This window comes from Agaricus bisporus, assembly GCF_000300575.1.
Source record: "Agaricus bisporus var. bisporus H97 unplaced genomic scaffold AGABI2scaffold_7, whole genome shotgun sequence".
In the NCBI taxonomy this organism is placed as follows: domain Eukaryota; kingdom Fungi; phylum Basidiomycota; class Agaricomycetes; order Agaricales; family Agaricaceae; genus Agaricus; species Agaricus bisporus.
In genome coordinates this window covers 1,249,668-1,275,609 of record NW_006267370.1, presented here as the reverse complement: position 1 = coordinate 1,275,609, position 25,942 = coordinate 1,249,668, and the positions used below count along the sequence as shown (strand labels likewise).

Here is a 25,942-nt window from a genome sequence, read left to right as displayed (position 1 = left end):
ACGCGACCACACCTGGAAGACCTCCACCGGCAGCGACCTCTACCTGTCCGTCATCCACAATCCTATTCACACCACGCTGACTCTCTCTTTCCAGCGCAACGTTTCTCACCACCCTCTCTCTCCTCCTCTTTGGCTCATGCGCCATTCTCATCCGTTCCATCGTCCTCCGCCGTCGCCTCAGACGCAGACTTCAAGGCCCTTTTTTTGCAGATGGCATGGGCACCGTACACCCACCCAGACGCCGCAAACGCCGACCTAAATTTCACACCCATTGGATCTCCCCGGTCGTTGGATCCCACTGGCAAGACATCATGGTACTATACACCCTTTGCAAGCCCCTTTAACAACTTATTTATACATTTTAACAAGCCATTGTCTCTCCGCTTTGTCCTGGGAAAACGCTCCCCCAAAACCGAACAACCCAAAACGGAAGTCAAGATGGAGACAAAGCGATTCGGACTCTGGTCGCGCTCAACTTCAACTCCCCCACACGACTCAGAGGATCCCACCACCACTCCCACCAAACTCGAGATCGCTCAGATATCCGTCTTGATCGAGATGCCGTCTCTTCACCATTCCGCCCTCTACGGAGCTCCAAAACCATCTTATCTTGATGATGAGCTCCCAGAACTCGTCATTGGCTATGCTCGATGCTACAAACATGATTTCGCCACACATCATCAAACGGAGGAAGAAAAGGACTGTCACCCGAGGATATAATGCTATACCCTATTATTTGTATCTATATACCTTGCTACTAAATATAATGTTGCCTGCATCGCCGATCAAGCTTGTGTGATAGGAAGCAAACGCACAGCCAAAGTACTTGCACAAAACATCTGATGATCAAGCCAACACATCAAGAACATCTCTCACTCCTCTTCCACAAACGCCGGAAAATCAAGTTCAAACTCCTCCACATGCTCCCTCAACCACCTCTCCAACCCCAAATTCATCTCCCCTCTACAATACAAATACACCTTCTTCAACCCCACACCCGCCTTTTCCCTCGCTTTCACAAACCGTTTCATCTCTTCTCCCGTCTTTCCAACTATATCCACCGACTCTAATAACGGACAATACACCTCCTCCAGTTGAGCTTTCAAAAGCGCATCGAAAAACAAATCGGCTTGGGTATCACAATCCAATTCGAGTGATCTCAGATTCGACAATTGATCCAACATCTGAACCACCAATGATACATCCCCACACTGCAAGTTCCTCACATTCAGATGCTCCAACCCAGCAAGCATAGATTTCGAACGACCATGCAACCCCTCACACATCTCCCTAGCAAAATCACCATAATCACCCCGGTCGAGACAAAGCGACAACGATGTCAAATTCGGAGTATCGAGGAAATGAAGTAGTGAAGACGCATATTCCGGAAGGAGATGCCATAATGTCAATGCTTTCAACAAAGTGATCTGAATCGGCATCTTTTCTGCAACTCGCCAATCGTCTTCCGTTCCTTTAGGTCCAGAAAGACGTAAAATCAACTTTTCCGTCAGGGACTTCACCATCTTTTCGAATATGTCGAAACAAGGTCGGACTTCCTCGTTATGATAAGAGAGATTAGCCCTTTCCGCGTTCTCCAGTGCGGACACGCATGCATCCCAGTCAATATGAACAGCCCAGAGAACATAATGCCGCAGGCGTGGCATTTTCCCTTGAAATGGAGTGAAACTGGCCACGAAACGCGGAGGACTAAACACAATTTCCGTCGTCGCCTTGTTTTTCGTAAGATGAAATAATTTCAAAACCTCCAAATTGTCGGCAGGTCCACACTGATGAAGTCTCGCCAAGAGAAGGTACATCCATCTATAATCCTTCACAACGACATCCAACACTTTCCAATACGGCACTCGCGGAATGACGAGGTCCAGAATCTCAGAAAACTCTGAGAGACTGTAATAACAGTCGCAACAAGAGCACTTTTCTGGAGGATCATCTAGCTCTCCGATATATGAACCAGTGTACCAATCGGTTTTGCCAACGATAGTAGGTAGAGAAGGATTGGAACGGTCTAGTGACCGTTTGAGACAATCAATCAACTCGGTTTCTCTCTTCTGACATCGCGACTGGTGTCCGTGAAGTTGTAGTTCTGAATCATCAAAATCTTCTAAAACCGACTCTTCTTCGCTAAAGTCACACGAGATATTATGTTCCATGTTAATTTCGATATCGAGTAACGCAGTTTTGGCTCTGTTGAGGAACACATTATGTTGATCAAGGGATGTACCCTTTTCGAATCGGAGAATAGCCCAGAGGGATGGTGTGTCGAGTGCGAGACGACGCCACCGTGCGCATACATGAGAGATGGAAATCTGCGGTGGTATTTCACTCTCAGTGTCTTCTTCAACCTCATTTTCATCATCATCATCATCATCATCATCATCGTCTTCGTCTTCTTTGTCCTCTTGTTCATCATCTTCACCATCATCATACTCGTCCTCGCTCTCCTCCTCTGATTCCCATTCTTCCTCGTCGTCTTCACGATATAATTTCTCTTCAAGCTCCATCTGAACGCAGAGATCGAATATATATACCAAAAGCTTATCAGATAGTTTGTTGATCGGGCACTTGTCTCCTTCCGGCGGGTTATAAGGATTGTGAGCTAGCAGGTCCCTTGTGACCTGGGCCATAGCCGCTGAGGGAGACAGACCTTGTGACTGTGCGAGCAGTGCAGATAGTCTGGTTTCGAGTTCTGCGGTCAAGTCTCTGTCATAAGAGTGTTGGGTCATGTCGAGGTGGAAGATTGCAACTCGCTATTGCGTCTGTATCTTATCAGCACCACGTGATCTTTCAGCGAATATTTCGGTCAGGGGCGTACAGGTGCAGAGGCTATTGTAGATTTCTCAACCAGAGATAGGTGACTTAGGCAAAGGGAGAATGAGGCTTAAGAGCATTATTTTTAGTGGGTGCATGCTGCATACCATGACGTGAAGGAAAACATGCAAAGAGCCATACAGTGGAACGGACGAATAGATTTACTCCTCTTCTTCCTCTTCCTCTTCCTCCTCCTCGTCATCATCCTCCTTGGTCTGGTCAAACACTTGAGTCGCAATCTGATCCAAATCACGCTGGCCGCTTTCTGTAATTCTCCTTCCACCGTTATCCGACTTCTCTAGTACACCGATCTTCTCCAATGACTGGCAGACCTTGCGTTGGACGTTGGAAGATGAAGCAGCATGGTGTGATGGGCGATTGCCGCGCCTTTTACGGCCACCGTGAAGTTTTGTGAGGGCACCGATTCCAACATCTTTGCGAAGGTATATGTGTCGTGCAACAGCAGCTAATCCACAGGAACGGCAGCGCGTCGGTCACCCGGGGATATGGATTGCTGGTAAGAAGTACGGACCTGAGCGGATGTAGTACCAATCGGCGTCATAGGGAGCGAGTTCCTTGTAGGCACCTGTCTTTACGATATCGACCCATGGTGGCACTTCAAGTTTTCCAGACTTCTTAAGATAAGAGGCATAGGCGGCAATAAATGCGTCTGCGCTGCAGATCATCAGAACCATAGACTCAGTACTGGGATTGACGATAAGATAGGTATGTCTGCGGACCTGATGTCCCGTACTCCCGGCATGGTGTTTTGGGTGGTCTTGAGGAACGAGCACGAGGGCTGGCGGCGACGTTGACGGGCTTTGTGTGTATCGCTTTTGGTCAATGTTCACAGGCCAGGCGGCTTCGGCATTCACCGAAGAACTATACAGGAGGGGCCTATTGTATTAGTCAGCCGTACTGCCCCTATTTTAGGCATGGAGGACCAATGAGGCAGTGGGTTCGCGTGTGATCCGACTCCAGGAGTTTCCCACGGGCCACTGCCCACTTGACATCCCCGAACTCATAGCCCAGCCCCCGGCTATAAGGCTTCCCCACATTCTAATACTTAACCACGACCAGCATGCTTCATGCCTCCACTCCCCAGACTTTCTTCCCTCTGCAGTGCTACGACCACCATCTCTCTACCTGCATGTCCTTCTTACGACCTGAGATGCCCACACTCCCTGTGGAATACGACAAAGCCAGTGATATTAATCCACCGTCAACTCCATTAGTGACGTCGATAAATGCGTTACCAGCGGAGCTTCTCATCGAAATCTTTGCTTTCTATTCTGTCGTTGAGCCCCTAGGGCCCATCGCCTTGCGTTCCGTCTCTGGGCGCTGGAGAGATATAACGGACACATCTCCTCTCGTCTGGCGCCACATCTCGCTTGACGATGAAAAACGCTCGCTATCCATACAACGTCATCAGGCAGAATTGTGGACCAAACTCTCATATCCTCTTACTTTTGACGTCACCGTCAATGCGACTAACCCAGATAGTGTATTACCCTTGATTTCTCCCCTCCTGCCCTCTATCGAGCGCTGGCGATCATTCTCGCTGACAGGTCAGAGAGATGAAGAACTAGACATGGCGGAAATGTCACTTAATCTTCTTACGTTCAACACACTTAACATATCAATCCGGGAAACTGAATATTGGGAGGAAGACGACACCAAAACCACCTTCGTGCCGACTTATCCAACCTGGCCTTTCGCATACGTCATGAACATCTGGACACGTAACCTCCCCTCTCATCAAGTGCTGGTACCCCTCCGTTTCACTTGTATCTCTATCACGGTGGGGTCTATCCCGGAAGGGAGCTTCGAAACTGATTTCGCTCAACCAAAGTCTATCATGGATTTCTTGCAGGCCTGCCCGGAATTGGAGTCTTTTTACTTTGCGGGCTGGCCTCGAAATGAAGATGTTTCCAAACAAGTGTTTCCTACCGTATCCCTTCCCAAACTACGCACCCTGCATCTCAGAAGCACATGCTCCGCACGTGCTTACCTCTCAAACCTCGACGTACCCCAACTACAAAATCTATACCTTGCGCATCTTAATGTTGATTTCGAGCTCAAAGGCGAATACAACGAGTCAGGGGATAGCGACGACGAAGCCAGAGATTACTCACAATCCCCGTCGAGCGACCGCGCTACCGGAATGGGTTTACGAAAACTCATCCAGCGATGTAAACCGCCAATAAGGGCGCTCGAAATGGATTTCAGCGACATGCGAACGAAAGATTTTCGTTACGTCTTTGACAACCTGCCGGACCTCGAAGAATTTCGTATTGTCGCCTCAGATATGTCGGATAAGGTTGTCCGATTGTTAAAACCTAGTCTTCTTGAAGATGGGTCGATAGGGCTCCGGATGCCTCGTCTGCGACAACTGAAGCTCTACAATTGTCAAAGACTCAACGGAAGCGCTCTCGTTACCGGTTTGGGGTCGCGGGTCGCGTATACGGATAAGAATCGGGGTGATACCTTGGCGGAAGTGGTTATTGCTGGATGTGAGGGCTTCACCGACACACATCGAGCGATGTTGGAACGAACATTGCGCAACCGTCTGCACGGTGATTGACTTGACTCAATATTTGCTTTCCTCTCATATTCCTTTGCTTTTTGTTCATATTTGTATATATGTTTTTCATATCTTGGACACTAAACCCGCATACGTCTATTCTGTTGTATTCTTATGGATGGACCTCATGTATTCAATATCACTAGTTGCCGAAGAGAGGGTGTGGTGGGGAGGAAAATTACGCGACATAGGTAGACGAGCCGGTATAAACTTGTTCCAGCTTGATAGAAGATGCAAGAGAGGGCGTATAAGTAAGAAGGGATACATTATAAACGCGGACGCAGTCGGGATGGCTCATGATTGATTCTGTTGTTGAGCAGCATTCATCACCTCTGTCAATGAAAATATGAGAGTTGTTCGTAATGAGAAAAGAGTGACCACTTGCCGGCATTGTATTCAGCAAACCGTGCCCCAACACGTTCAGAGTGCTTTATGAACTTTTCGGTACAGTTCAAGACGCACGTTTCCTGTTTTACCAAAAAAGAAATTTGGAAAATTTAGAACTCGAGTAGAATATGACAGGGGAAGAATTACCTCTTTGGAAGAAAGCGCCTTGCTTGTGAAATCATTGCAACATGTGTTGAAGCATTTCTCCGCGAGGTTGGCGTACATACGCAGAAAGTCTTGCATCTAATTTGGTTGTGAGGTGTATGAGGCGTCTAAACGGGTTTGAGAATAAAAAGACGAGAACGTACCTGCTTCTTCTCGATGACTTTTGTCATGTGTGCCTGTTCGGCGCCATTGAAGCTTGAGAAATCCATGGCTAGAGAAATATGAGAAGAAAAAGTTGGTAAAGAGGTGTTGGAAGTGGTAGAAGCTAAACCTTGGTGTAAGCGAGCACGTGTCTTAAGTTAAATTCAGATCACCAGATTTTCTGGATTCCATCAACATCAGCAATCCCATGAGCTCGAGTCATATCATCAGCTAAGTAGGAGGCCTGATATATATATATTCACTGACCTGACACTTCGACCCACCATCATCTACAGTGAGCGAAATAGCCATGACCATGCCCTTCCGAGAAGCTCTCTCCCGTCTCGAAAATAAGCGAGTCAAATCCACGCGGCCACTCATTCCTCCTCAAATCTTGCAAGAGGATTTACCTCTGTGTGTCAATTGTAGATCAGCGAAATTTAGCTCCCATAACTGAGGTGTTTGATTTTTAAAGTACACTAAATGCAGCTCAAACAGTTCTTGAAGGACGTTTAGCAACGGAAAATATCCTTCATGGAGCAGATGATCGGCTTTTGGTAGTCGTCGGGTATGTCGCCATCAAATAATTATTCCAATCTTACTTACACACACATCAGACCTTGTTCCGTTCACAATGTCGATTCCGCTCTGGAGTATGCCAGAAAACTACGACACTATGCCGAATCAGCAAAAGACGATCTCTTCATCGTCATGCGTGTCTACTTTGAAAAACCACGCACTACCGTTGGCTGGAAAGGTCTCATCAACGATCCAGATCTCAATGGTAGTTTTCAAATTAACAGAGGCCTACGTAGTGCTCGTGGTCTTTTGTTGGAAATTGCAAAGATGGGATTACCAGCTGGTTGTGAATTTCTTGATACTATTTCTCCTCAGTATACTGCGGATTTGGTTACCTGGGGAGCTATTGGTGCTAGGACGACGGAATCTCAAGTTCATCGTGAACTTACTTCTGCTTTGTCTATGCCAACTGGCTTTAAAAATTCTACCGATGGAAGTGTAGGAATTGCCATTGATGCTTGTCGTGCCGCGAGAAGTGGACATGTCTTTTTGTCTGTTGGTAAAGAAGGTTTGAGTAGTATCGTCGAGACAGAGGTACGTGAGTATCCTTTGACGTTCTCTTTAATGTTTGACGAATTCTCGGTAATAGGGCAATCCCGATGTTCATGTCATTCTTCGTGGTGGCAGTCAAGGTCCCAATTTTGCGGCTGAATACGTTCGTGATGTCGGTCAGAAGTTGGGCAAAGCAAGTCTTCCTCAAAGAATCATGGTAGGTATCACAACTACTCGCTCCAGGCCATTGCTAATATACACACCAATAGATTGATTGCAGTCACGGAAACAGTCAGAAACAGTACCAAAAACAAGCAGAGGTTGCTGAAGACATAGTAAGAACGAACCTTTTGTTCTTCTGTAATCGTGCTAATCATAACTTCTGGACAGGCGAAACAACTCGAGTCCAGCGATACCTCAAATTACATCATGGGTGTCATGATTGAGAGCAACCTAGTTGAAGGCAGACAGGATATTCCCTCTGGCGGACCTTCGTTACTCAAGTATGGTCAATCTGTAACCGATGCCTGCATATCTTGGGAAACGACGATTCCTGTGCTCGAGCGCCTACGCGAAGGTGTACGCGGTCGTCGGGAACAAGTCAGAAAGAGTGCACAAGCATGACCTGCACTAATTTTCTTGCTCCTTGTATCTCATAGATATCTTGCTGTCGCTCAAGCTACTCCTCCAAAAATTGAAGTTAGATATGTAAATTACTCCCCTACAGGTTCATAAAGTCATTAAGTACTCTACTCTCAAAACATTCTCGGAAACCAGACCTCCGCCGCCTCTTTCCCAGTCCCTAATGGTTCACTCGCTCCCTCCCCTATTCCCCAAATGCCCCCTTCAAAAGCTAGTCCTTCTTCTTTTTCAGTAACCCATTCGACCAAAAAATCGACAAAAGGCCAGACAATATCACCATCATCTTTTCGAGTGTCCCCGTTCAATGACCCATGACCCTCTTCCATACGTACTTGACTATTCGTCCATATTGCAGTAGCATTGAAAATATTACCTGAAAAGTGACTCAGGCGAATGTGTGTTGTAAAAGAGCTTTTAAACTGGGAAATGAAAGTCGGAATAGATGTATCTGTGATTTCTAAAATTTGCTTCACGGCTGGTGAATCGAGCACCGTTGAGCAATCCTGATCTGCGGTACTCAGAGTTTCGCCCGCCGAGGTTTCCCGTGAAGAAGAGGGAGCTGGAAGTCCTGCTTGACAAAGTTTCAGTTGTCCGTATGTTGGGTGGCTATAGGTCTTGTGTAAAAGCTCAGAAAACGGTAAGCTCGGGAGAGGAGGATGAGGTGGTCGAGGAGTGAAAACTTTGCCCGCTTCTTTTTGTCCCCGGTCTATATCTTTATATCTGTAATTACGAAGGTCAAAATGCAAAGCGAATGCTTCAGATTCTATGATGCTTGCCTCGAAAACCAATCTATCACTGGACTGCCTGGAATAGCAGCTTTGATGACAATTTCATCAACGAGCCGCCATTTGATAGCAGTGATCGCAGAATTTGTGCTCACGTCATTATTGAGAATGACGATGCCCAGATTGTCGTCAGGCAATCGAGAAATCGAGGACGAAAAACCCAGAGTGCTGCCATCGTGGTCGACTACCTCATGGCCTCTATAGGAGGATATAAATTGGCCTGCACCATACAACGTAGGGCTCTAGTAGTTCGAAAAGAAAAAGAAATTAGAAAACCTCTGCCGTGTAAGATGTGATGGACTTCACCATTTCAGGAAAGCTGGCCGTTCCGATGGCTATGGACTTTTCAGTTGCTGCATGTTCTACAAGATCCATGGGCACGATTTGCCTATTCTGGTAGGGATGTCGTCCGAGAACCAAAAGCATAGAAACCCACTTTGCCTGAAGACGAATATCAAAATTGATTATCGACGATGTACAAGAACGTACCATGTCTCTAGCCGAACTAATTACACCACCAGAACCAGCGCTAATAGACTCTTCTCCGGGCCTTGCATAGAAGGGAACGATTGGTTTCTTGATGCCATTCAAACCTCGCTTCAGATCCTGCCCACTGGTTAAGAAACCATCCGCCAGAAGACGCTTCTCAGCCTCGGTAATAGAATATGTGGAATTCGACAATCCCAAGGGTTTGAAGATATGATGGTCGACATAGGCACTCAGCGACTGGCCAACCAAGACTTCAGGTAGAAGCCCGAGAGAATCATATAAGAGGTTGTTATATTGAAAAAATTCCCGAAACTCAGCAGATGGACGAAGATATCGTAATGTTCTAACCTTCAGCAAATGTCAGTATGAGGCAGAGTAAGAAAGAAATGCAACATGCTTTATCGATGAGCCCTCCAGACCTCGGGATATTACTTGCGTCATGTCGGGGTAATCCTGTCCGATGCGACAACATATCCTGGAGGCTTGTCCCTCGGCTCGCATCTTCATCCATAAGACCCCATGTTTCTCCGAAAACATCCTGGGCTTTAGAAGACCAAGATAGGTTGACATCTTTTTCCTCCTTCAGCGTTTCATTCGAAATCAATAGACCAGTAGATAGCGCTGTGAACAGCTTGCTATTCGAAGCCACTGAGAATAAAGTATCTGGCGTGACCGGTGTTCCATCTGCTTTCGCATTCCCATAAGACCCGAATTCTTGTATCCAGCCAGTGGGTGAATTCGGGTCTTGACGAACCACGGCGATAGCGAGACCGGTGAGATTCCATTGTTGGATCACGGACTGGATGAACTCGTCGACATCTGGAGTGATAAGCTTTGCTTGGTGAGGGCTATTCAAAGAAAGACAGTATCGAGGAAGGACGAAGGTTATTAAGCAGGTTTTTAGAAGGGACTTGAAGACCGCCATGTCAGGACTTCCATGGCCGTGCCAACGAGCACATTGGTCATAAGGGATAGATGAAAAACGTAAAGGGAACGACCCTGGATTTGGATCATATGCTCCAGCCGAGATGGAATCAATCCGACACTGACGGTCATCCTTCTGTCAGTAATTGTTGATCATAATTTTTGCATAGGCCAAAGAGCTCGAGTCCAGATACTTCAGATCGCATCATGGGTGTCATCATTGAAAGCACCTAGTTGAAGGCAGACATGAGACTGACGAGACTGTATGCATCCGACCGTAGATTCACGAAGTTGCAATGTGCATGCCAATGACTCAGTGATGCGTAAGGCCTGTTGGCCAGTTAAGTTCGCATGACTATATAAGTTATTACTTTTCACGGTATTGCCTTTGAGTGGTGAATGTTTTGATTTCCCCAGTTATGTCGGAATTATGCCCTGCGGTGACCAAAATAACTTTGGTCTATAAATTCATGGCGGGTATTACGGCTTCAGTGCACTTATGGTCGGCCGCACACAGTATTCCCACAGCCAGACCTTCTTTACTTACGTCAATCTGTAACTGATGCCCGCAAATCTTGGAAATGACAACTACTGTTGTCAAACGCTTACACGGTCATTTCTAGGATTGAGTCGGAAGGAGCGCACATGCACGATCTGCTCTAAAAGTTGTTCATCGCTAATACGCTTGTATTCTACAGATGTCAGCCACTCCGTTACCGGCATTTGAGGCTAGATGTGGAGGCTATTTCCTACAGATAATTTCTTACAGCTTTAATCATAAAGTAGTCGAACACTCGATACTCAACCCATTCCATGAAACCAGACCTCCGCTGCCTCTTTCCCACTGCCTAGTGGTTCTCTCGCACCCTCCCCCATTCCCCAAATGCCCCCTTTAAAGGCAAGTCCTTCTTCCCTTTCAGTAGCCCATTCAACTGAAAATTCCATAAGGGATATCATGACATCCTCGTCATCTTTCCAAGTGCCCCCATCCCATGACCCATAGCCCTCATCCATACGTACTTGACTATTAGTCCATATTGCAGTAGCATTGAAAACGTTGCCTGAAAAATGGCTGAGGCGGATGTGCGTTGTAAAGATGCTTTTGAACTGGGAGATGAAAGTCGGAACTGATAGATCTGTCGTTTCGAGAATTCGTTTCACCGCTGGTGAATTGACTACTACTGAACAGTCTTGGTCTGCGATACTGAAAGTTTCGCCCCATAAGTTTTCCCAGGGAGAAGAGGGAGCTGGAGATGTGGCTTGACAGAGTCTCAGTTGTCCGTATGATGGATGGCTATAGGTCTTGCGCACAAGCTCAGAAAACGGCAAGCTCGGAAGAGGAGGATGAGGTGGTCGAGGAGTAAAAATTTTGCTTGCTTGCTTTTGTCGTCGATCAATTTCTTTGTACCTGCAATTACAAAAGGTTACACAAACGAAACATATGCTTCAGATTCTGTGATACTTGCCTCGAAATCCAATCTATTAACGGACTGCTGGGAGAAGTGGCTCTGATGACAATTTCATCTACGAGCCGCCATTTGATAGCAGTGATTGCGGAATTTGCATCCCAGTCATTATTGAGGATGACGATGCCCAGGTTGTTCATTTGGCAATCCGAGCAACCGAGGACGAAAACCCGAGGACGTTGCCCCCGTGGTCGACTACCTGGTGACCTCTATAAGAGTATGTTAATTGACCTGCACCATACAAGATAGGGCTCTGGTAATCAAAAAAGAAATTAGAAATACCCTGCCGCGTAAGATGTGATGAACTTCACCATCTCGGGAAAGCTGGCCTTTCCAGCGACTACAGATCTTCCAGTTGCTGCATGATTTACAACTTCCGTGGGCACAATTTGTTGACCCTGGTGTGGATGTTTTCCAAGAACCAAGAGCATAGAAACCCACTTGACCTGAAGACGAATGTAAAATTTGCTTATCGATATCATCAATGAACCTACCATGTCTCTAGCAGAGCTAATTACACCTCCAGAACCTGCGCCAATCGATTCTTCCCCAGGTCTTTCATAAAATGGAATGATTGGTTTCTTGGTACCATTCAAACCTCGCTTCAAGTCCTGCCCACTGATTTGGAAACCATCCGCCAGAAGACGCTTCTCAGCCTCGGCAATAGAATATGTGGAATTTGTCATTCCCAATGGTTTGAAGATCTGATGGTCGACAAAAGCACTCAGCGATTGGCCAACCAAGACTTCAGGTAGAAGCCCGAGAGAATCATATAAGAGGTTGTTGTATTGATAGATTTCCCGAAACTCAGCAGATGGACGAAGATATCGTAATGTTCTAACCTTCAGCAAATGTCAGTATGAGGCAGAGTAAGAAAGTAATGCGACATGCTTTATCGATGAGCCCTCCAGACCTCGGGATATTACTTGCGTCATGTCGGGGTAATCCTGTCTGATGCGACAACATATCCTGGAGGCTTGTCCCTTGGCTCGCATCTTCATCCATAAGACCCCATGTTTCTCCGAAAACATCCTGGGCTTTAGAAGACCAAGACAAATCGATGCCCATTTCCTCCTTCAGCGTTTCATTTGAAATTAATAGACCGGTAGACAGTGCCGTGAACAGCTTGCTATTCGAAGCCAACGAGAACAAAGTGTCTGGCGTGACCGGAGTTCCATCTGCTTTCGCATTCCCATAAGACCCGAATTCTTGGAGCCAGCCAGTGGGTGAATTCGGGTCTTGACGAACCACGGCGATAGCGAGACCGGTGAGATTCCATTGTTGGATCACGGACTGGATGAACTCGTCGACATCTGGAGTAATAAGCTTTCCTTGGTGAGGACTATTCAAAGAAAGACAGTATCGAGGAAGGACGAAGGTTACTAAGCAGGTTTTCAGAAGGGACTTGAAGACCGCCATGTCAGGACTTGCCGTGCCAACGAGCACATCAGTTCTTCAGCGATAGATAAACACGTAAAGGTTTATTAAAGGGGACAACCCTGGATCATGCGCAGCTGCATCAATTCGACATCAGTCATGGGCAGGACCAGTGAATGAAAGCAGCCAGAAAGCAGCTTAAAGTTCTCCGAAAACAATGAAGGATGAATATATATATATGGCCAATTTCTACCAACTTCTATACATCAGAGGGAATTGATTTTTCCCGGGAAAAAAGTATCCTTGTCCTTGTTCTCGTCGTACCAAGGTTTGTCATGTGCCAGAATTACCTTAACCCTCGGGACCTTCATCACCTCTCGAACACGATTAATCATTTTCTCTGCGAGTTCTTTGTCCATATGCGCTGTGTCATGTAGATGACCAGGATGACCGCACGCGATGACTGACGATCCGTGCACCAAGTTCCAATGATGTGCGGTGTCAGCTGCAAGGTATATCCACGCGCCATCGGGGCTCGTACGAGCAAGAAGGTTAACATGACCAGAAAGGTGCCCCGGAGCATCGATGATGTATAGACTTCCATCACCATAAAAATCGTACGCGCGGGGGAAGGGCCCAATCGGCTGCCAGCGCAATTCGTCACCAAGGAATCTTGTCCTCTCAGGTGGAAGTATATCGGCAGAGAAAAATGAATTAGGATTGTGGGGATAGAGCCCAGGTTCAAGAAGTTGGCGAGTATCACCGCCGACTATAAATTCACTATGGTCAAATAGAGGGGCATGACCACTGTGGTCGAAATGGATATGGGATATGCAGACGGTGTCGATATCACGGGGAGATAAACCGCCTTTAGCCAGAGAGTCAGAGACGTCCTGGGGAATGTCGACTTTGTAAACGGTGCGCATCCATTCGACAGCCTTGGGCGGGGAATTCTCCCAGTCTTTACGAATTCCGAGATCGAAAACGAATTTCTTTTTATTTACAGAATGCTGAAGAAGAAAAGAGAGAGACGGAGTCCGAATGGTTTCTTCCGAAGCAGCATTGTCGATGAACATTTTCATATTGAGGTAGACATGTCCTGCTTCAAGAGCAGAAACACTGCAATAAGGTTGATCATCTGCAGGCGGAGGAAGTGCCATGGCGGGGGTTTATCTTATGCAACAGGGTGAATGGCATTGATGAGGAACCTTGAAGAGACCTACCTGATTGACTGACGTGGGGCGTGTTATGGGATTCTAGCCTCTAGGGGAGCAATGCTTTATTTACCTCAGGCTCCAATGGTCCTCCATGATAAGTCGGTGATTCTCATGCAAGAATGGTCAGGAGGACAGGAAAGTGGAGAGGATTGTACCCACGACCATCAGTACGGCCTTCGATTAGCACCACAAACTAGGGCATGCGAACTTTTAGTTATCCATTTGAATGTGATGTGAATGGGGACTTGGACAGTTTCTCACACGCGTCATCCTAGAAACTGAAGATTTACTGTGTATCGTTGATTGGAAATCCTGCTTACTGGAGATTCCAGAATACGAAGGAGGAAGCTTCCAAGTAGCTCAGGATATCTCACCTCACCGCAGTGGACCGGCACATGATCGGAGAGGTGTTCAATAGTCTTGGCCAACATTTTTGGATTAGGCCGGGCGTGATCCCAAACTTGCCAGCACGATGACTTTTTTTATTTATTCCCGGAGCACCTGTATTGCAATCGGACTTGACGCGTCGCGTGTACACTACAATCATCAAGGTGTGCATACCTTATTAATACATAATCTCCAAACTAGTTAAGTAGCAGCAGCTCTACAGGTTGTATCCTGTTGGTCGCACTGCCCGACTGTCAGACCTGAGTTCCTTCCAGTTGCAGAGTTCGCGAGATTTGCACATTTATTGTGTTGAATATCGCACGAGCGTCCGAGTGCTGCCGAGATATTCGTGAACTCATCAGAATCCTGAACAATGAATCCACGTCCGCCAGCAGTGACTGTAGGAGGGGATATGCCACCCACTACGGTTCTATTTTAATCAAGGAGTTCGCCGGAATTTGAGGGTGCTTACGAGCTCCAGTGAATGTCTGCAAGTTTTGAGTCGAGGTCGAATCACTTGCACTACTGCTGAATGCCACTTGTAAGTATTAGATGATCTCTGAAACCTTAACCACCTTCAGACGTACCTGGTGTCGCTCTGAGCCGCGCCTGTACTGTCGCTGGCACTCGACTGAGGAGCATCCGTATTGCCATTATCACCACCGACGCCGTTGCCGTTACCGTTTGCTTTACCATTACCCATGCTACCATTGTTGACCTTGCCTTTACCATTGCCTGGAACACCACTGTTGCCGACTGCTTTGCCGTTACCTGTACTACCACTGGCGCTATTGGCGCTGGTGTTAGCGGCTTTGCACGACTGGTTCTGCTCATCACACTGCGAAGTCTTTAGGCCTAAACTTCGACCATCTGCGGAGTTGGCAAGGTCTGCGCATTGATTGTGTTGAACATCACAAGAGCGCCCCAGAGCCGCTCCAACATTCGTGAAGTCATCATTGCCTTCGACAACGAACCCGCGTCCACCAGGAGTAACTGGGGGAGGAGCAATGCCACCGACTGCCAGTGTACAATAAGTTTAATCGATGGGGTAAATGCAAAAGCGATTGAATCACTTACGATTTCCAGTGAATGACTGCAGGTTCTGACCAGACATCGAGTTTGTGTCAGTGGTACTGGCACTGAATAGGAACGTTAATACACTCAACGACGAAGCTACATTCAGACGCACCCGCTGTCATCTTGAGCATCACTCGCGTCGTCACCGGTGCTGTTGCTCATGGAGTTATCATTGTCTGACATAGTGGGATCGGAGTTGCCAGTGGCGTCAGCGCCAGAGGAGTTTACAGTGCTATTGCTTCCACTGCCGCCGTTATTGTTGGTCACGTCAGATCCATCAGCAACCGCAGCCTGAATTTCCTCTGGCGTCGCGTCAGGGACCAGTAAGTTCTGTGTGAAAATACATCCTTGTTCGTCATTGGCATCATCACAGGTGTTTCCTGCTGCGGTGGGATCGTTGACGTCTCCAGGTGCAAAAGTACCGGACTTCAAAGCATCCTGAGGATCACCACCAACCGAAGCAATCTGCTTCGCAAGCTCTAAAACGATGGCCTTATTGATGGCAGTTGCGTTGGTAGAGGCTGGATCCTAGTCCAGTGAACAATGCGTCAGTTACTGCATAATGAAATAATGGGACCGGCAACGAACTTGATGTTGCTGAATAGCAGCAATCTCAGGATTGATAGCCTGGGTGCTTGTACAAGGCGCACTCGCAAGTCCGACTTTACCTGTGTTCCTTTCGAGAGCACGGTAAATGAGAGCGTTGACTTGGCCATCGATGTCATTCGCCGCTTTGGCATTAGTGAATGCCTGGTCAGCAACAGCTTGTTGGAGGCAGTCCGGGTCCTGATGGGTCCAAGCAACATTGTCAGGAGTGCGAGGGTTTACAATAGGAGTCGGGCGCTTACTGTAGTGTCTCCAAGCCCTTGCGATGCGACCGCGTTGCCAAGTAAAGGGAAGATAGGGTCACCGAAGTTGGATGGATTGTCGAGGTTGAGACTGCTTCGAACGCTGGCCACCTGTAGATTGTGCGAGTGCTCTTGTGGACAGGTAAGTAACATACTCCAAGGTTTATAGATATTCTGGCTTCTACCTTGGGGCACCTCCCTTGGGATAGGTAGACTAAAGGCGAGGCCAACGAAGTAAAAGAGAAAGACGAAACGAGACGCCATTGTGAAAGAGTGCATCTTTTGTGAATAGAAGCATAAACGATTGCTCAATTCTCGTATAGAGGCTTACCTTTGCCGAAAAACTAAAGAGATCGTGAAGAAAAAAGGAGAGAGAAATAAAATAAAAAGAGAAAAAACTCCAAGAACCTGTCTTGAAGCTGTTGATCGAAAAGATGGAGAAACAGAAGACGGGATTGACTCTTAAATACCCAAAGCCGGCGACCGCCGTAGCAGCTGTTAGCAACCGTACCGGTAAAAGAAAAGGGGTTCGGTGTTGCCTTGGTAGTTGGTAATAAATTTCATCCGGAAGACTGCATAAAAAACTTGATTTCGCGAAAGAAAGGGACGGTAAAAAGGCCGACGATATGTCATCAACACCGTGTGACATTGATATACAATAATACTTTTCCTTCATGCGTTAGAGTCCGAGACCAGCTGCTGAAGATAATGGGCCGAGCAGAAGTTCTAGCCGACGAAAATAATCGAGGCAATCCATAGTTCGATTGTGCGCAGAAGTACCAAGCGAAAGCGCCTTGTAAATTCTCAGGGACACGGTATAGCAACAATCACAGCGAAAAGTCTATATGCGGACAGAAGTGGCTTCCTTTTTTGATAGTTTATGAATGTCTTGTTCTGAAAGCAGAAGCAAATTCGTGATCATGAGATCCTGAGTTATGGTTCGGACGGCGACGGTACTCACGTATTCCCCAAACATGCGCGCGTAAATCAAGGAATTCTGCATAACGACCTCAACAATAGATATCAATAACCGAGAGTGATGAGGACTGACCAACGTGAAGTCCATCATAGAGCTTCTTCATCTCGGTCCTAACGCGATTAATGTCCTCCTTTGAGGCAGATGCTTCCCCTAAGGCTTTAAGATCCTTTTCTACCGCTTCAATACGTCGAACATGAGCAGATACCTGCATTTTGGCATCGAGGATTAGCTCAAAAGCGTGTCTCTTAAACTATAAGACTCACTTTTTCCGTGCTGAGCTTTAGCTCTTCAACACTGGCTTGCAATGCAGCTGAGGCCTTCTGGTATTCGTCTAACAGGTGATAGGCGGCATAAGATGAGGCGAGAGAGAAACCGAACAGGAATCCAACAATTCTACAAGGAATCTCTTTAACACAAACTCATTTCAAACACGGGAATAAATTCGAGCATACCCTCCACGAATGCCCCCAATGGGTTTCTTCTGGACAACTGGAGCAACCGTACTAGCCTCCTCCCGTCGGATCACAGAGTTTGTAAATAGGCGATGTGGTGTACGTGCACGTGTAGCAGTGGTGCGTAGGAGGGAGGCGAGGCGTAGGGTCGAAGCCATGATTAACCCAGTCCTCGAATGCCAAGGTCGATAGATAACGCTCGGGACGTCGTGGACAGCAGTGAGCAGCGAAGACAGAGTCCGCGAATGTTCCCGTAAATCACGTGCCCCAAATTAGCAGCGATCAGTTGTCTTTGAAGCTTGGTTCACGATGCCGTTTTCCGTCGGATTTTCAGAATGTCACATCCAGGCAACAAGCGTAAGAACGCAGGCGACGAAATGTCGGGGCGCGACAAGAAGAAGCTAAAGATGAACGCTGCAAGAACCATTCCTGTCCAGTCTGTTCCAAGGGCGCATGGTTCCGGGAGTGGTATTATAAAGGGTATGGATTATTTCAATAGTTTGACTATTATTTGACGGTTTAATAAGGGATGAGTGGACTTCCAAGTGCTATAGACGTTGAAAAATTCGCTGAAGTGTGTTCTACATCGAACTTTCCGCAAGGGCACTCAATAATCAATTAGTAGGCAAGAGCTTATGAAATCGACGCCATGGAAAAAGCGATGAAGAATGCTAGGTACTCAAGTTGAGAGTGGAATTGACAGTCAAGCTGACCATCAATATCCCAGTGGTGCTTCGACTCAAAGAGCGTGGCAGGCACTTCCAAGGCACTTACGCCGCAGAGCCGCTAGTCACGACGTTCGCCGCGTCCCTGCTAAACTTCGGGGAAAGGCAAAGGCTGAGGCGAGCAATGCTGTCGAATGGGTCATCTATTTCTCATTCACCATCGGATCTCTGTAGATGGATCCCCCAAGTAGGAAAGTCAAAAGTCGAAAGCTTCCTAAGGCGGGCAAAAACAAGAAAATCAGTAAAACTGAATCCTTCCAAAATCGACAAAGTATGTTCAACTGTTTTTCGATATGTTTAAATTTGACGTGAAACAATTCACAAGGAGATAAGTCTTGGCTAGAGACTCACTTGTGGCATGCGAAACGGATGAAGATGGAAAATATGTGGGGATATCGTCTAGTGAGCTAACCTATATCATCTTCGAGCGTTTATTAAACCTATCCCAGGCAGTACAACCGACAGAAAAATCCTACCGTCCCTCCCACCGTGCTTCTATCCAAGGATCAATCATCCATGACGCTTCATACTTTGCGACCCTCGAACTGAAAGGCCCACAATTTATTCTCGAATATATTCTTGGATTAATCTGTGACCTTCAAGGCGCAGGTGCTGGTGCGACTCGGTGCGTTTTAACTATTTTGATGCCTTTATCATGCATACTCATCTTAAAATGCAGCTGGGTTGTGGGTTCTCGTGCTTTTAATACTCACCTTCATAAATGTGATTTCTACCCTTTTGGCTGTCTTGGCCCAGCAACGATCATATGGCGTCCGTCGAATACTCAAAATCAGGGCCTGTTACGGCCAGGCCCTTTACAAAAGAACAACGAGCCGTCAACCGATTGCGTAGCAACTACTCCTAATAATAAAACAACGAGATATCTATGGTTGCGTGTGCATCCAGCCATATTTGAAGATGTCACTGCTGAATTGAAGAAGGCAGTATCTCGAGCCTTGGATCGCCCAAAACCCTCACTGGAAGAGTTCGAAGTTGAGATTGCAGACCTGAGAGGACAAGTCAATGCATTTGAAATCATGGGTCCAAAGTCAAATCAGGTCTTGAGGGGTGCATTGGACCCGATTTCGAAAGATGACAGAAACGTCTTCAAGCAGGTCTGTCCTTGTTTTAAGCTGGGGCAAGAAGTTTCTAATTCGTGATATAGTTTTGGACTTCATTATCTAAAACGCAAACACCTAGTGCGGTACCTCGCGACATGATCATCGGAGCCTCGGTTATTGATCCAAGGTTGAAGTGAGTTATGCCCAGAAAGTTACCGTATGGGTAACTCACCGTTTCTTCAAATCTTCACAGATTTCCGCCCAAAAATGCCCATCTTGAGTACAAGGAGGAGTCATCAATAATCTACCTGAGCACTGAGCTTGCGAGAAGTGATATATGGGAGCACGATATTCGTAAAACACTATCCAAACCACGCTACACCAAGAAAGATATCGACGATCGACGTTCCAAGGTCAGTAGTCAATCTCCCTTCCTTCTTTCTGCCACTAATGCACAGTCAAAAGAACCTTGTTCCGGGAACCCCGTTGAAACCAGAACGTCAAGACGATCGTGTACCTATCCTCCTTATCAGACGCACACTCGAAGCGCCAGACGCAGAAAGCCAATCCATCAGTGGATACACGTTCCTATTTCCCGCAGGATGGTCAATGGCGTTTTGGTCTTCTCTCATATATACTGGTACTCGTGTTGGGGGACAACGCGAACGACAAACGCAAGCTTATGAAGCTGGTGTACCTTACTTTCCTCGTGATTTTCCTTCCTCTCTTGCATATGAGAAGTATGCGGACGAAAGGGAGATTGAGGAAAGGGACACATGGACAAGGAAACCTCCTGCTAAGAGGGTAAACTATCAAAAGCTTGGAGTGCGTAGTCCGTGGCGGGCAGATTGGGAGGTTGTACTTGGATTGAAGGAGGCGACGTCTCCTTTTGATACAGCGGAGGGAGAAGCAGAAGATCTTGTGTCGACACAAAGGGATGATCGGATGGATGTGGACAAGAATGACGCTGAGAGCGGTGATGGGGATAAGGCTGGTGATACCTCAATGAATCTTGACGAATTCGAAGTCAAACCATGGCTCTTTCGAGGTTCCGAGACCAACAGGATTCTCGCGACATTACAGACGGACCCTGCCACCAATCTCTTAAAAGAGGTCAACAAACTGCGACAGAAAAGGGATCTAGAACCATTAAATTCATCGATAAACCCAGATGCCTTACTCAAGCATGCCCTAATCAATGTCAGAGTCACTGTGTTCAAAGAAGGCGTGCCTGAAGATATGGCTATGATCTATCAAGTGTCTGATGAGGAGGCTACGAATTGGGAGCGATTGGTGCATACGCGCGAGGATAGAGGTGGTCCTAGCATACTACAGGTTAGTCCATTTGCCATTCTTCTCGGTTCCTTAGTAAGTTGGTTTTGTATAGCTGGCGAATAAGCGACCACCTCAAGAAGATATCATTGGTTATGTTACAACGGGCCACTACTCGTTATCGAGAGGAAAAGGATTTGCAATAGGCGCGGTTCCCTTGACCAAATTTCTCGAATTACGAGCACAGCAAAGCCGGTATGTCTATACTGTCCGCAACCAAGTGGCTCCCTTCATATATGTATCTATGATCTAGACTCCACCCTCTTCAAACTGTGGAAGGGCAAACATTGCTTGTCAAGGTTCGAAACATCAACGGTCAACAATGTCGTCCGGCACATCTCCGAACCCTAGAATGCTAAAACTAGGCATTGGCGATCGTATTACACGGGATACTTGTATAAATTACATGATGCTCAAATGTAGTGGTAGTTGTTACACGAGCAAAGGAAAGACGAAGATCAACTCGTCGATCGTTGCTACGAAGTTGCTGTTGAAGAACCAAAGTCCAAAACTTCGAGTATTCAAAAAAAACGAGTAAAGCCGTTAAAAGTACGAGCCCAGAGGAAATAGGTATGGGTAAGAGAATGAACATGCTGGCGCGGTATATGTAATAAGAAGGCCAAATAGGCGAAAGAAAATGAGACAAATATCAAATCTGCTTGGCTTCATCCAATCTTCCATTTGTCCACGGCAGTTTGTACTAGTCTGCTCATCTCCTGTTTGGCTTGTTTCTTTGCGCTTTCAGTGATTCCATCCAAAGCATCGATCGACCCGGGAGAAGCTTGTAGAGGGTCAAATTCCAACATATGGCCATCCTTGGTGGGTATAGCTACGAGGGCCGAAAGCGCCCGAACAATAGGTTGAGGCGTTTGTTGTTCCCTCGAAGGTGCTTTGTGTAACGGATGAGTCGTAGGAAATCGAGGGGTAGGATATAATGAGCTATTTGAAGCGCTTTGAGGTATTGACGGAGCGAGATTCCGAGGATGAGACGATGAAGGAAATTCTGAAGACGAAGAAGTGTGGATACTGTCTTGAGAAGGATGGCCATTGAGTCCTGAGTGATGAACGACGGATGGGTCCCTCCGTATGACAATGCTGCTCTTTGACGATCTACCATTCGTTGCTTGGGACCCAGGCCGAGATGAATATGAACTTTCGGATCCTGACGAAATGTTCTCTGCTTCTGCAAGCTCCATACTCCTGAACCAACCCAGTCCAAATTGGTAGGGGTTGACAATGGGCGATCCGTTTATACTCAACATACTTTCGTCTTTTCTAGGTAACCGTGCCGTAGGATGATCATTTCCAGTTGTAAGTTTGTTGCCGGGGAATTTCGGGGTTTTGGGTGGTAGGGAAGGATTGAAGCTTGAGCTTGAAGGAACACGGTTGGGCTGTTGGGCTGTTGATTTGCCTATCGTACTGGGTTTCGTCGGGGATGGTGGTCGAGATGGGGGCCGAGAATTTGAAGAGGAATAGGTGTTGAAGAGTGATTTGGATTTCGTAGGACTTGGAGATGGAGGTACCTTATGCAACTGAGCAAAGGTTCAGATCACAGGCAGATACTGCAAGAGTAAGGAGGACATACACCCGATCTCAGAGGAAATTTGTTTGTTGCCGAAACCAGCCGTTTCCGTTGTGCACTACTCGGTACTTTTGAAGGACCAGCCATTTTCAATTTCGTTGGTGAAGGTGAAGGAGCAACCGTTCGTGCTTAACGAGAAAGGTTAGGTGTGGAGGAGGCCAGAACGCTTGGCGCATACCAGTCTTTGCAGCTCGGGGAATTTCTCCATCCTTGCTACTATTCTTCTCCATCTCGGCTTCAATACCTTCAACCCACTTTCTTTTTCGCATGGTCTTGTCTATCTCTCCGAAATCAGCATCAGCGCCGGCAGCCACAAGTCTTTCTTTCTGATAGCCCCGCAAAGCGGCTTGAATATTTCCCTGATATTTTTCTCCAAATTCCCGCATGGTCATAGATCGAACCTGCTTGGGTATGCGAGAGATCTGACCCTCCTGGTGGATGGTGAAATTCTCGAGATGGTCGGCGAGGAATGATTCGAATTGACGTGTGCGATGAGCGACTATGGGCAAGAGTCAAGCGGTATTCCGTGGCAGAAAGAGAGAGAAAACACCTTCGATGTCGAGGTTTGCGATGAGCTGGCGTTTCTCATCGTCGGCATACTTGCGTCTCGGGAAATCCATTGGGGAGGGTGTTGATAACTCGCGAGACGCGGTCCTTGTCTGTCACGTGTTCCGTTCCCTGCTAATTCTCGTTCCACGCGGGTCACCGGTCAACTCTTTCTTTCATGGCTAAGGCAAGGGACACCTACATGGTCATTGGTGGCTGCGGCTTCCTGGGCCACCACATCGTCCAGCAACTTCTCGCCAGAGGTGACTCGGTGTGCATCTTCGACTTGGTCCAACGACATTTTGATGTCCCGTTCTACTCTGGCGACATCACAAACGTCGACGACGTCTCCAGCGCATTAAGAAAGGCACGTTCTCTCATTCACTGTTGAGGTCAATACTGACTGTACTCAGAGCGGCACAAGCTGTATTATCCACACTGCTTCTCCGCCTGCAGGCTTAAAGAATGAGGCACTCTACTACAAAGTCAATGTCGAGGGTACAAAATCTGTAATTGCAGCTGCAGTATCCACTGGTGTACGAAAACTCGTATTCACCAGTTCTGCGGGTGTTGTATTCAATGGCGCAGACCTTATCAACGTAGACGAACGGCTGCCCTACCCCGAAGTTCCCCTTGATGCTTACAACGACTCCAAGGCCAAAGCGGAGGAAGTGGTCCTTGAAGCCAATGGAAAGGATGGCCTCCTAACTGTTGCCTTGAGACCTGCCGGAATTTTTGGGTCAGTTTCACTTCCACGTGGTACATTTGACGTTTTGCCGACTATTTTTCTAGGCCCGGTGACCGGCAGGTCATGGCGGGGATGTATCAAGTGTATGAACGCAATCAGACCCACTTTCAAATTGGTGACAATACCAATCTTTTCGATTTCACATATGTAGGGAACGTTGCGAAAGCTCATCTTCTCGCTGCCGACAAACTCGACATCCCACCGCCCGCACCACCTCTTTGCGATACCAGAGAAGATGCTTTATTAGCTGAGGACGTACCCCCATTTACGTCGGAGGAAGAGAAGCTCATTAGTGCTCCCTTGCCCTTCGTAGCGGCGACAACAGGCAAGCATCGTATACCCACAAGTGAAGCACGTCCCCTTGGGCCCTACATTGAACTGCCACCCAATGGCCGAGAGATTGAAGCCGCTTTCAATGATCCGAATGAGGAACTTTCGGGTCGACCCGCCATTCGCACTCGTTTTGACCAATTCTCCGGCGTATCCCTGGTGATGGCTAAACTTCGGAATACCCAAATCAACCCTCTGCAAGTCGCCGGCCAAGCATTTTTCATCACTAATGGTGAACCATGCTATTTCTGGGACTTTGCACGGATGATTTGGCACCAGTTGGATGCCCACTTCCCGGGCCATCGAAAGCGAAGAGATGTATTCAAGCTGTCCAAAGACATTGGGCTCATCGCTGCTAGCGGAGCCGAGCTTTATGGAAAGCTTGTCGGCAAAGAACCTGCTTTTACGAGGTTTAAAGTCAGCTTTAGCTGTGCTACGCGGTGGCATAATATAGAAAAGGCGCGACGTATCCTTGACTACGAGCCTGATGTTGGTCTGGATGAAGGAGTTCAGCGTATGGTTCAGGTGAGTTGGATCTCTCAGACGTTGAATGAATCCGGTACTGATTCTGTGAGCAGTGGTGGTATGAAGAATATCAGAAGGGTAACCACACGCAGAAACACTAGAGGAGGTGGACTGTTGGTTAGCTTGATACCAGTTGACTTATTGAGCCCATGGATGTATTGTATGTTGTTGGAAAATTAGCTAATATACATATGGCATTAGTTCCTTGATGGGATCTATTTATATTCCGAAACGCATTCCTAAGAAATCAGAGCCAGGGGAACGACACAATCATCATTCCACACCATCCGTGTTCTTGACACCACCCAACACCGCCAGCCAGCCATCCATCCATCCCTATGGACGACGATCCAGCCTGGTTCCCCCCGCAGACACACTCGTACATCCTTTCCTTCCAGTTCTCAAACTGGTACCCCATCTTTCTCAAGCACACTATCAAGAGCACTATCATTCGGCCGGTTCCTGCGGGTTTTCAAGAGTATCTCACATCGGATGGCATATTCGTGCCCGAAGGAGCCGAAGACAAGTCTGTTCTATTTAATTATTGTATAGGCTACTAATCGGGATGTTCATGAATGATTTCTGCTATTATAACTTTTGTGTTGCAGTCCTTCCGATAGCCAACTGTCCGACGACTCGGACGATTTGGCTGAAACAACGATCACTTATTCGGACGCGAACTCGGATTTCCGGGTTAAACATTGGGCGTTTCCAGACCTTGACCAACGGATACGAAAGTGTATAGAAGAATACGAAGGCATATTTCCTAAACTCAACTTTTCCTCGCCAAAAGTGCGGGTTTCTTTTATCATTATGTGGAGTCTTCTGTTGATCTGATTTTTCCATGGCGATTCGCGTTTTTCTTAGGATGCATATTGGGTCCTCTTCAATGCCAACCCACTACGGTGTACATCTCCTTCAGACGTCTATATCCTTCTCAAATCATCAGATTTCGCGACACATGACACAGACACTAAGAACGTCTTTAGTGGTTGTGTTGATCTTGCACCAGACGAAGAACCACCGAATTATGAACTTGAACTTATATTGCGAAAATGGTATCCTATCGAACGAAACCGTGAAGTGCGATGCTTCGTACGCAATCGACGGCTGATAGGTAAGTCTATTTCGGAGGTACTCCGTCCTTTGTGTCTTCCTCCATTGGAAAACTTGTTTTGCGACGAATTATCATTTTTCATTGAAGTGTTGACGTTATGACTGACGTCACTTCGCGCACAGGCATCTCACAACGCGATATGAACTACTACGAATT

The 25,942-nt window shown here is 47.1% G+C and overlaps 14 protein-coding genes across 14 annotated transcripts; 4 read left to right on the top strand and 10 right to left on the bottom strand.

The window, feature by feature from the left end:
- Positions 1 to 408: 408 nt before the first annotated feature.
- Positions 409 to 785, bottom strand: AGABI2DRAFT_193838 (hypothetical protein). Its single transcript, XM_006462670.1, has one exon. It carries the CDS (start codon positions 679 to 681, stop codon positions 496 to 498), a length of 186 nt encoding a protein of 61 aa, XP_006462733.1. The 5' UTR covers positions 682 to 785; the 3' UTR covers positions 409 to 495.
- Positions 786 to 796: 11 nt separating this feature from the next.
- AGABI2DRAFT_224321 (hypothetical protein) lies at positions 797 to 2,723 on the bottom strand. The gene is made up of 2 exons (XM_006462669.1): positions 2,083 to 2,723; positions 797 to 1,908 (listed from the first exon to the last, which is right to left on the bottom strand). Exons 1-2 carry the CDS (start codon positions 2,643 to 2,645, stop codon positions 873 to 875), a joined length of 1,599 nt encoding a protein of 532 aa, XP_006462732.1. The 5' UTR covers positions 2,646 to 2,723; the 3' UTR covers positions 797 to 872.
- A 111-nt stretch (positions 2,724 to 2,834) lies between these two features.
- On the bottom strand, positions 2,835 to 3,674 carry AGABI2DRAFT_207318 (hypothetical protein). The gene is made up of 3 exons (XM_006462668.1): positions 3,570 to 3,674; positions 3,362 to 3,504; positions 2,835 to 3,295 (listed from the first exon to the last, which is right to left on the bottom strand). The coding sequence occupies exons 1-3, from the start codon at positions 3,590 to 3,592 to the stop codon at positions 2,991 to 2,993; spliced, it is 471 nt and encodes a 156-aa protein (XP_006462731.1). The 5' UTR covers positions 3,593 to 3,674; the 3' UTR covers positions 2,835 to 2,990.
- A 252-nt stretch (positions 3,675 to 3,926) lies between these two features.
- Positions 3,927 to 5,745, top strand: AGABI2DRAFT_193835 (hypothetical protein). Its single transcript, XM_006462667.1, has one exon. It carries the CDS (start codon positions 3,980 to 3,982, stop codon positions 5,411 to 5,413), a length of 1,434 nt encoding a protein of 477 aa, XP_006462730.1. The 5' UTR covers positions 3,927 to 3,979; the 3' UTR covers positions 5,414 to 5,745.
- A 3-nt stretch (positions 5,746 to 5,748) lies between these two features.
- Positions 5,749 to 6,230, bottom strand: AGABI2DRAFT_207312 (hypothetical protein; the record flags this gene model as incomplete). Its single annotated transcript, XM_006462666.1, has 3 exons — positions 6,109 to 6,230; positions 5,948 to 6,043; positions 5,749 to 5,880 (listed from the first exon to the last, which is right to left on the bottom strand). The coding sequence occupies exons 1-3, from the start codon at positions 6,172 to 6,174 to the stop codon at positions 5,749 to 5,751; spliced, it is 294 nt and encodes a 97-aa protein (XP_006462729.1). The 5' UTR covers positions 6,175 to 6,230.
- Positions 6,231 to 6,302: 72 nt separating this feature from the next.
- Positions 6,303 to 7,927, top strand: AGABI2DRAFT_193833 (hypothetical protein). The gene is made up of 7 exons (XM_006462665.1): positions 6,303 to 6,341; positions 6,403 to 6,520; positions 6,582 to 6,674; positions 6,724 to 7,219; positions 7,275 to 7,394; positions 7,447 to 7,512; positions 7,568 to 7,927. Coding segments are annotated over exons 1-7 (1,128 nt in total). The 5' UTR covers positions 6,303 to 6,340; the 3' UTR covers positions 7,802 to 7,927.
- A 655-nt stretch (positions 7,928 to 8,582) lies between these two features.
- AGABI2DRAFT_179366 (hypothetical protein) lies at positions 8,583 to 12,902 on the bottom strand (the record flags this gene model as incomplete). The annotated part of the gene is made up of 12 exons (XM_006462664.1): positions 12,326 to 12,902; positions 11,978 to 12,228; positions 11,795 to 11,929; positions 11,484 to 11,736; positions 10,843 to 11,425; positions 10,627 to 10,746; positions 10,565 to 10,591; positions 10,389 to 10,477; positions 9,513 to 9,941; positions 9,094 to 9,436; positions 8,911 to 9,045; positions 8,583 to 8,846 (listed from the first exon to the last, which is right to left on the bottom strand). The coding sequence occupies exons 4-12, from the start codon at positions 11,621 to 11,623 to the stop codon at positions 8,583 to 8,585; spliced, it is 2,130 nt and encodes a 709-aa protein (XP_006462727.1). The 5' UTR covers positions 11,624 to 11,736; positions 11,795 to 11,929; positions 11,978 to 12,228; positions 12,326 to 12,902.
- Positions 12,903 to 13,088: 186 nt separating this feature from the next.
- On the bottom strand, positions 13,089 to 14,097 carry AGABI2DRAFT_193832 (hypothetical protein). The gene is made up of 2 exons (XM_006462663.1): positions 14,084 to 14,097; positions 13,089 to 14,033 (listed from the first exon to the last, which is right to left on the bottom strand). Exon 2 carries the CDS (start codon positions 14,018 to 14,020, stop codon positions 13,127 to 13,129), a length of 894 nt encoding a protein of 297 aa, XP_006462726.1. The 5' UTR covers positions 14,021 to 14,033; positions 14,084 to 14,097; the 3' UTR covers positions 13,089 to 13,126.
- A 464-nt stretch (positions 14,098 to 14,561) lies between these two features.
- On the bottom strand, positions 14,562 to 16,811 carry AGABI2DRAFT_186603 (hypothetical protein). Its single transcript, XM_006462662.1, has 9 exons — positions 16,721 to 16,811; positions 16,575 to 16,668; positions 16,390 to 16,520; positions 16,130 to 16,327; positions 15,654 to 16,069; positions 15,542 to 15,603; positions 15,052 to 15,481; positions 14,937 to 14,992; positions 14,562 to 14,886 (listed from the first exon to the last, which is right to left on the bottom strand). The coding sequence occupies exons 2-9, from the start codon at positions 16,666 to 16,668 to the stop codon at positions 14,666 to 14,668; spliced, it is 1,608 nt and encodes a 535-aa protein (XP_006462725.1). The 5' UTR covers positions 16,721 to 16,811; the 3' UTR covers positions 14,562 to 14,665.
- Positions 16,812 to 17,004: 193 nt separating this feature from the next.
- On the bottom strand, positions 17,005 to 18,074 carry AGABI2DRAFT_207301 (hypothetical protein). The gene is made up of 5 exons (XM_006462661.1): positions 17,821 to 18,074; positions 17,632 to 17,761; positions 17,441 to 17,573; positions 17,351 to 17,386; positions 17,005 to 17,283 (listed from the first exon to the last, which is right to left on the bottom strand). Exons 1-5 carry the CDS (start codon positions 17,976 to 17,978, stop codon positions 17,231 to 17,233), a joined length of 510 nt encoding a protein of 169 aa, XP_006462724.1. The 5' UTR covers positions 17,979 to 18,074; the 3' UTR covers positions 17,005 to 17,230.
- A 664-nt stretch (positions 18,075 to 18,738) lies between these two features.
- On the top strand, positions 18,739 to 21,448 carry AGABI2DRAFT_207298 (hypothetical protein). The gene is made up of 10 exons (XM_006462660.1): positions 18,739 to 18,816; positions 18,871 to 18,947; positions 18,995 to 19,170; positions 19,225 to 19,660; positions 19,711 to 19,799; positions 19,860 to 20,019; positions 20,072 to 20,582; positions 20,634 to 20,941; positions 20,994 to 21,133; positions 21,192 to 21,448. Exons 2-10 carry the CDS (start codon positions 18,915 to 18,917, stop codon positions 21,295 to 21,297), a joined length of 1,959 nt encoding a protein of 652 aa, XP_006462723.1. The 5' UTR covers positions 18,739 to 18,816; positions 18,871 to 18,914; the 3' UTR covers positions 21,298 to 21,448.
- Positions 21,449 to 21,511: 63 nt separating this feature from the next.
- Positions 21,512 to 23,140, bottom strand: AGABI2DRAFT_207297 (hypothetical protein; the record flags this gene model as incomplete). The annotated part of the gene is made up of 4 exons (XM_006462659.1): positions 21,512 to 22,470; positions 22,524 to 22,648; positions 22,699 to 23,019; positions 23,071 to 23,140. 4 exons carry the CDS (start codon positions 23,138 to 23,140, stop codon positions 21,604 to 21,606), a joined length of 1,383 nt encoding a protein of 460 aa, XP_006462722.1. The 3' UTR covers positions 21,512 to 21,603.
- A 49-nt stretch (positions 23,141 to 23,189) lies between these two features.
- Positions 23,190 to 24,901, top strand: AGABI2DRAFT_193828 (hypothetical protein). Its single transcript, XM_006462658.1, has 4 exons — positions 23,190 to 23,433; positions 23,480 to 23,805; positions 23,859 to 24,669; positions 24,723 to 24,901. The coding sequence occupies exons 1-4, from the start codon at positions 23,245 to 23,247 to the stop codon at positions 24,768 to 24,770; spliced, it is 1,374 nt and encodes a 457-aa protein (XP_006462721.1). The 5' UTR covers positions 23,190 to 23,244; the 3' UTR covers positions 24,771 to 24,901.
- Positions 24,902 to 24,912: 11 nt separating this feature from the next.
- Positions 24,913 to 25,229, bottom strand: AGABI2DRAFT_193827 (hypothetical protein). Its single transcript, XM_006462657.1, has one exon. The coding sequence runs from the start codon at positions 25,118 to 25,120 to the stop codon at positions 24,917 to 24,919; it is 204 nt and encodes a 67-aa protein (XP_006462720.1). The 5' UTR covers positions 25,121 to 25,229; the 3' UTR covers positions 24,913 to 24,916.
- Positions 25,230 to 25,942: the final 713 nt, after the last annotated feature.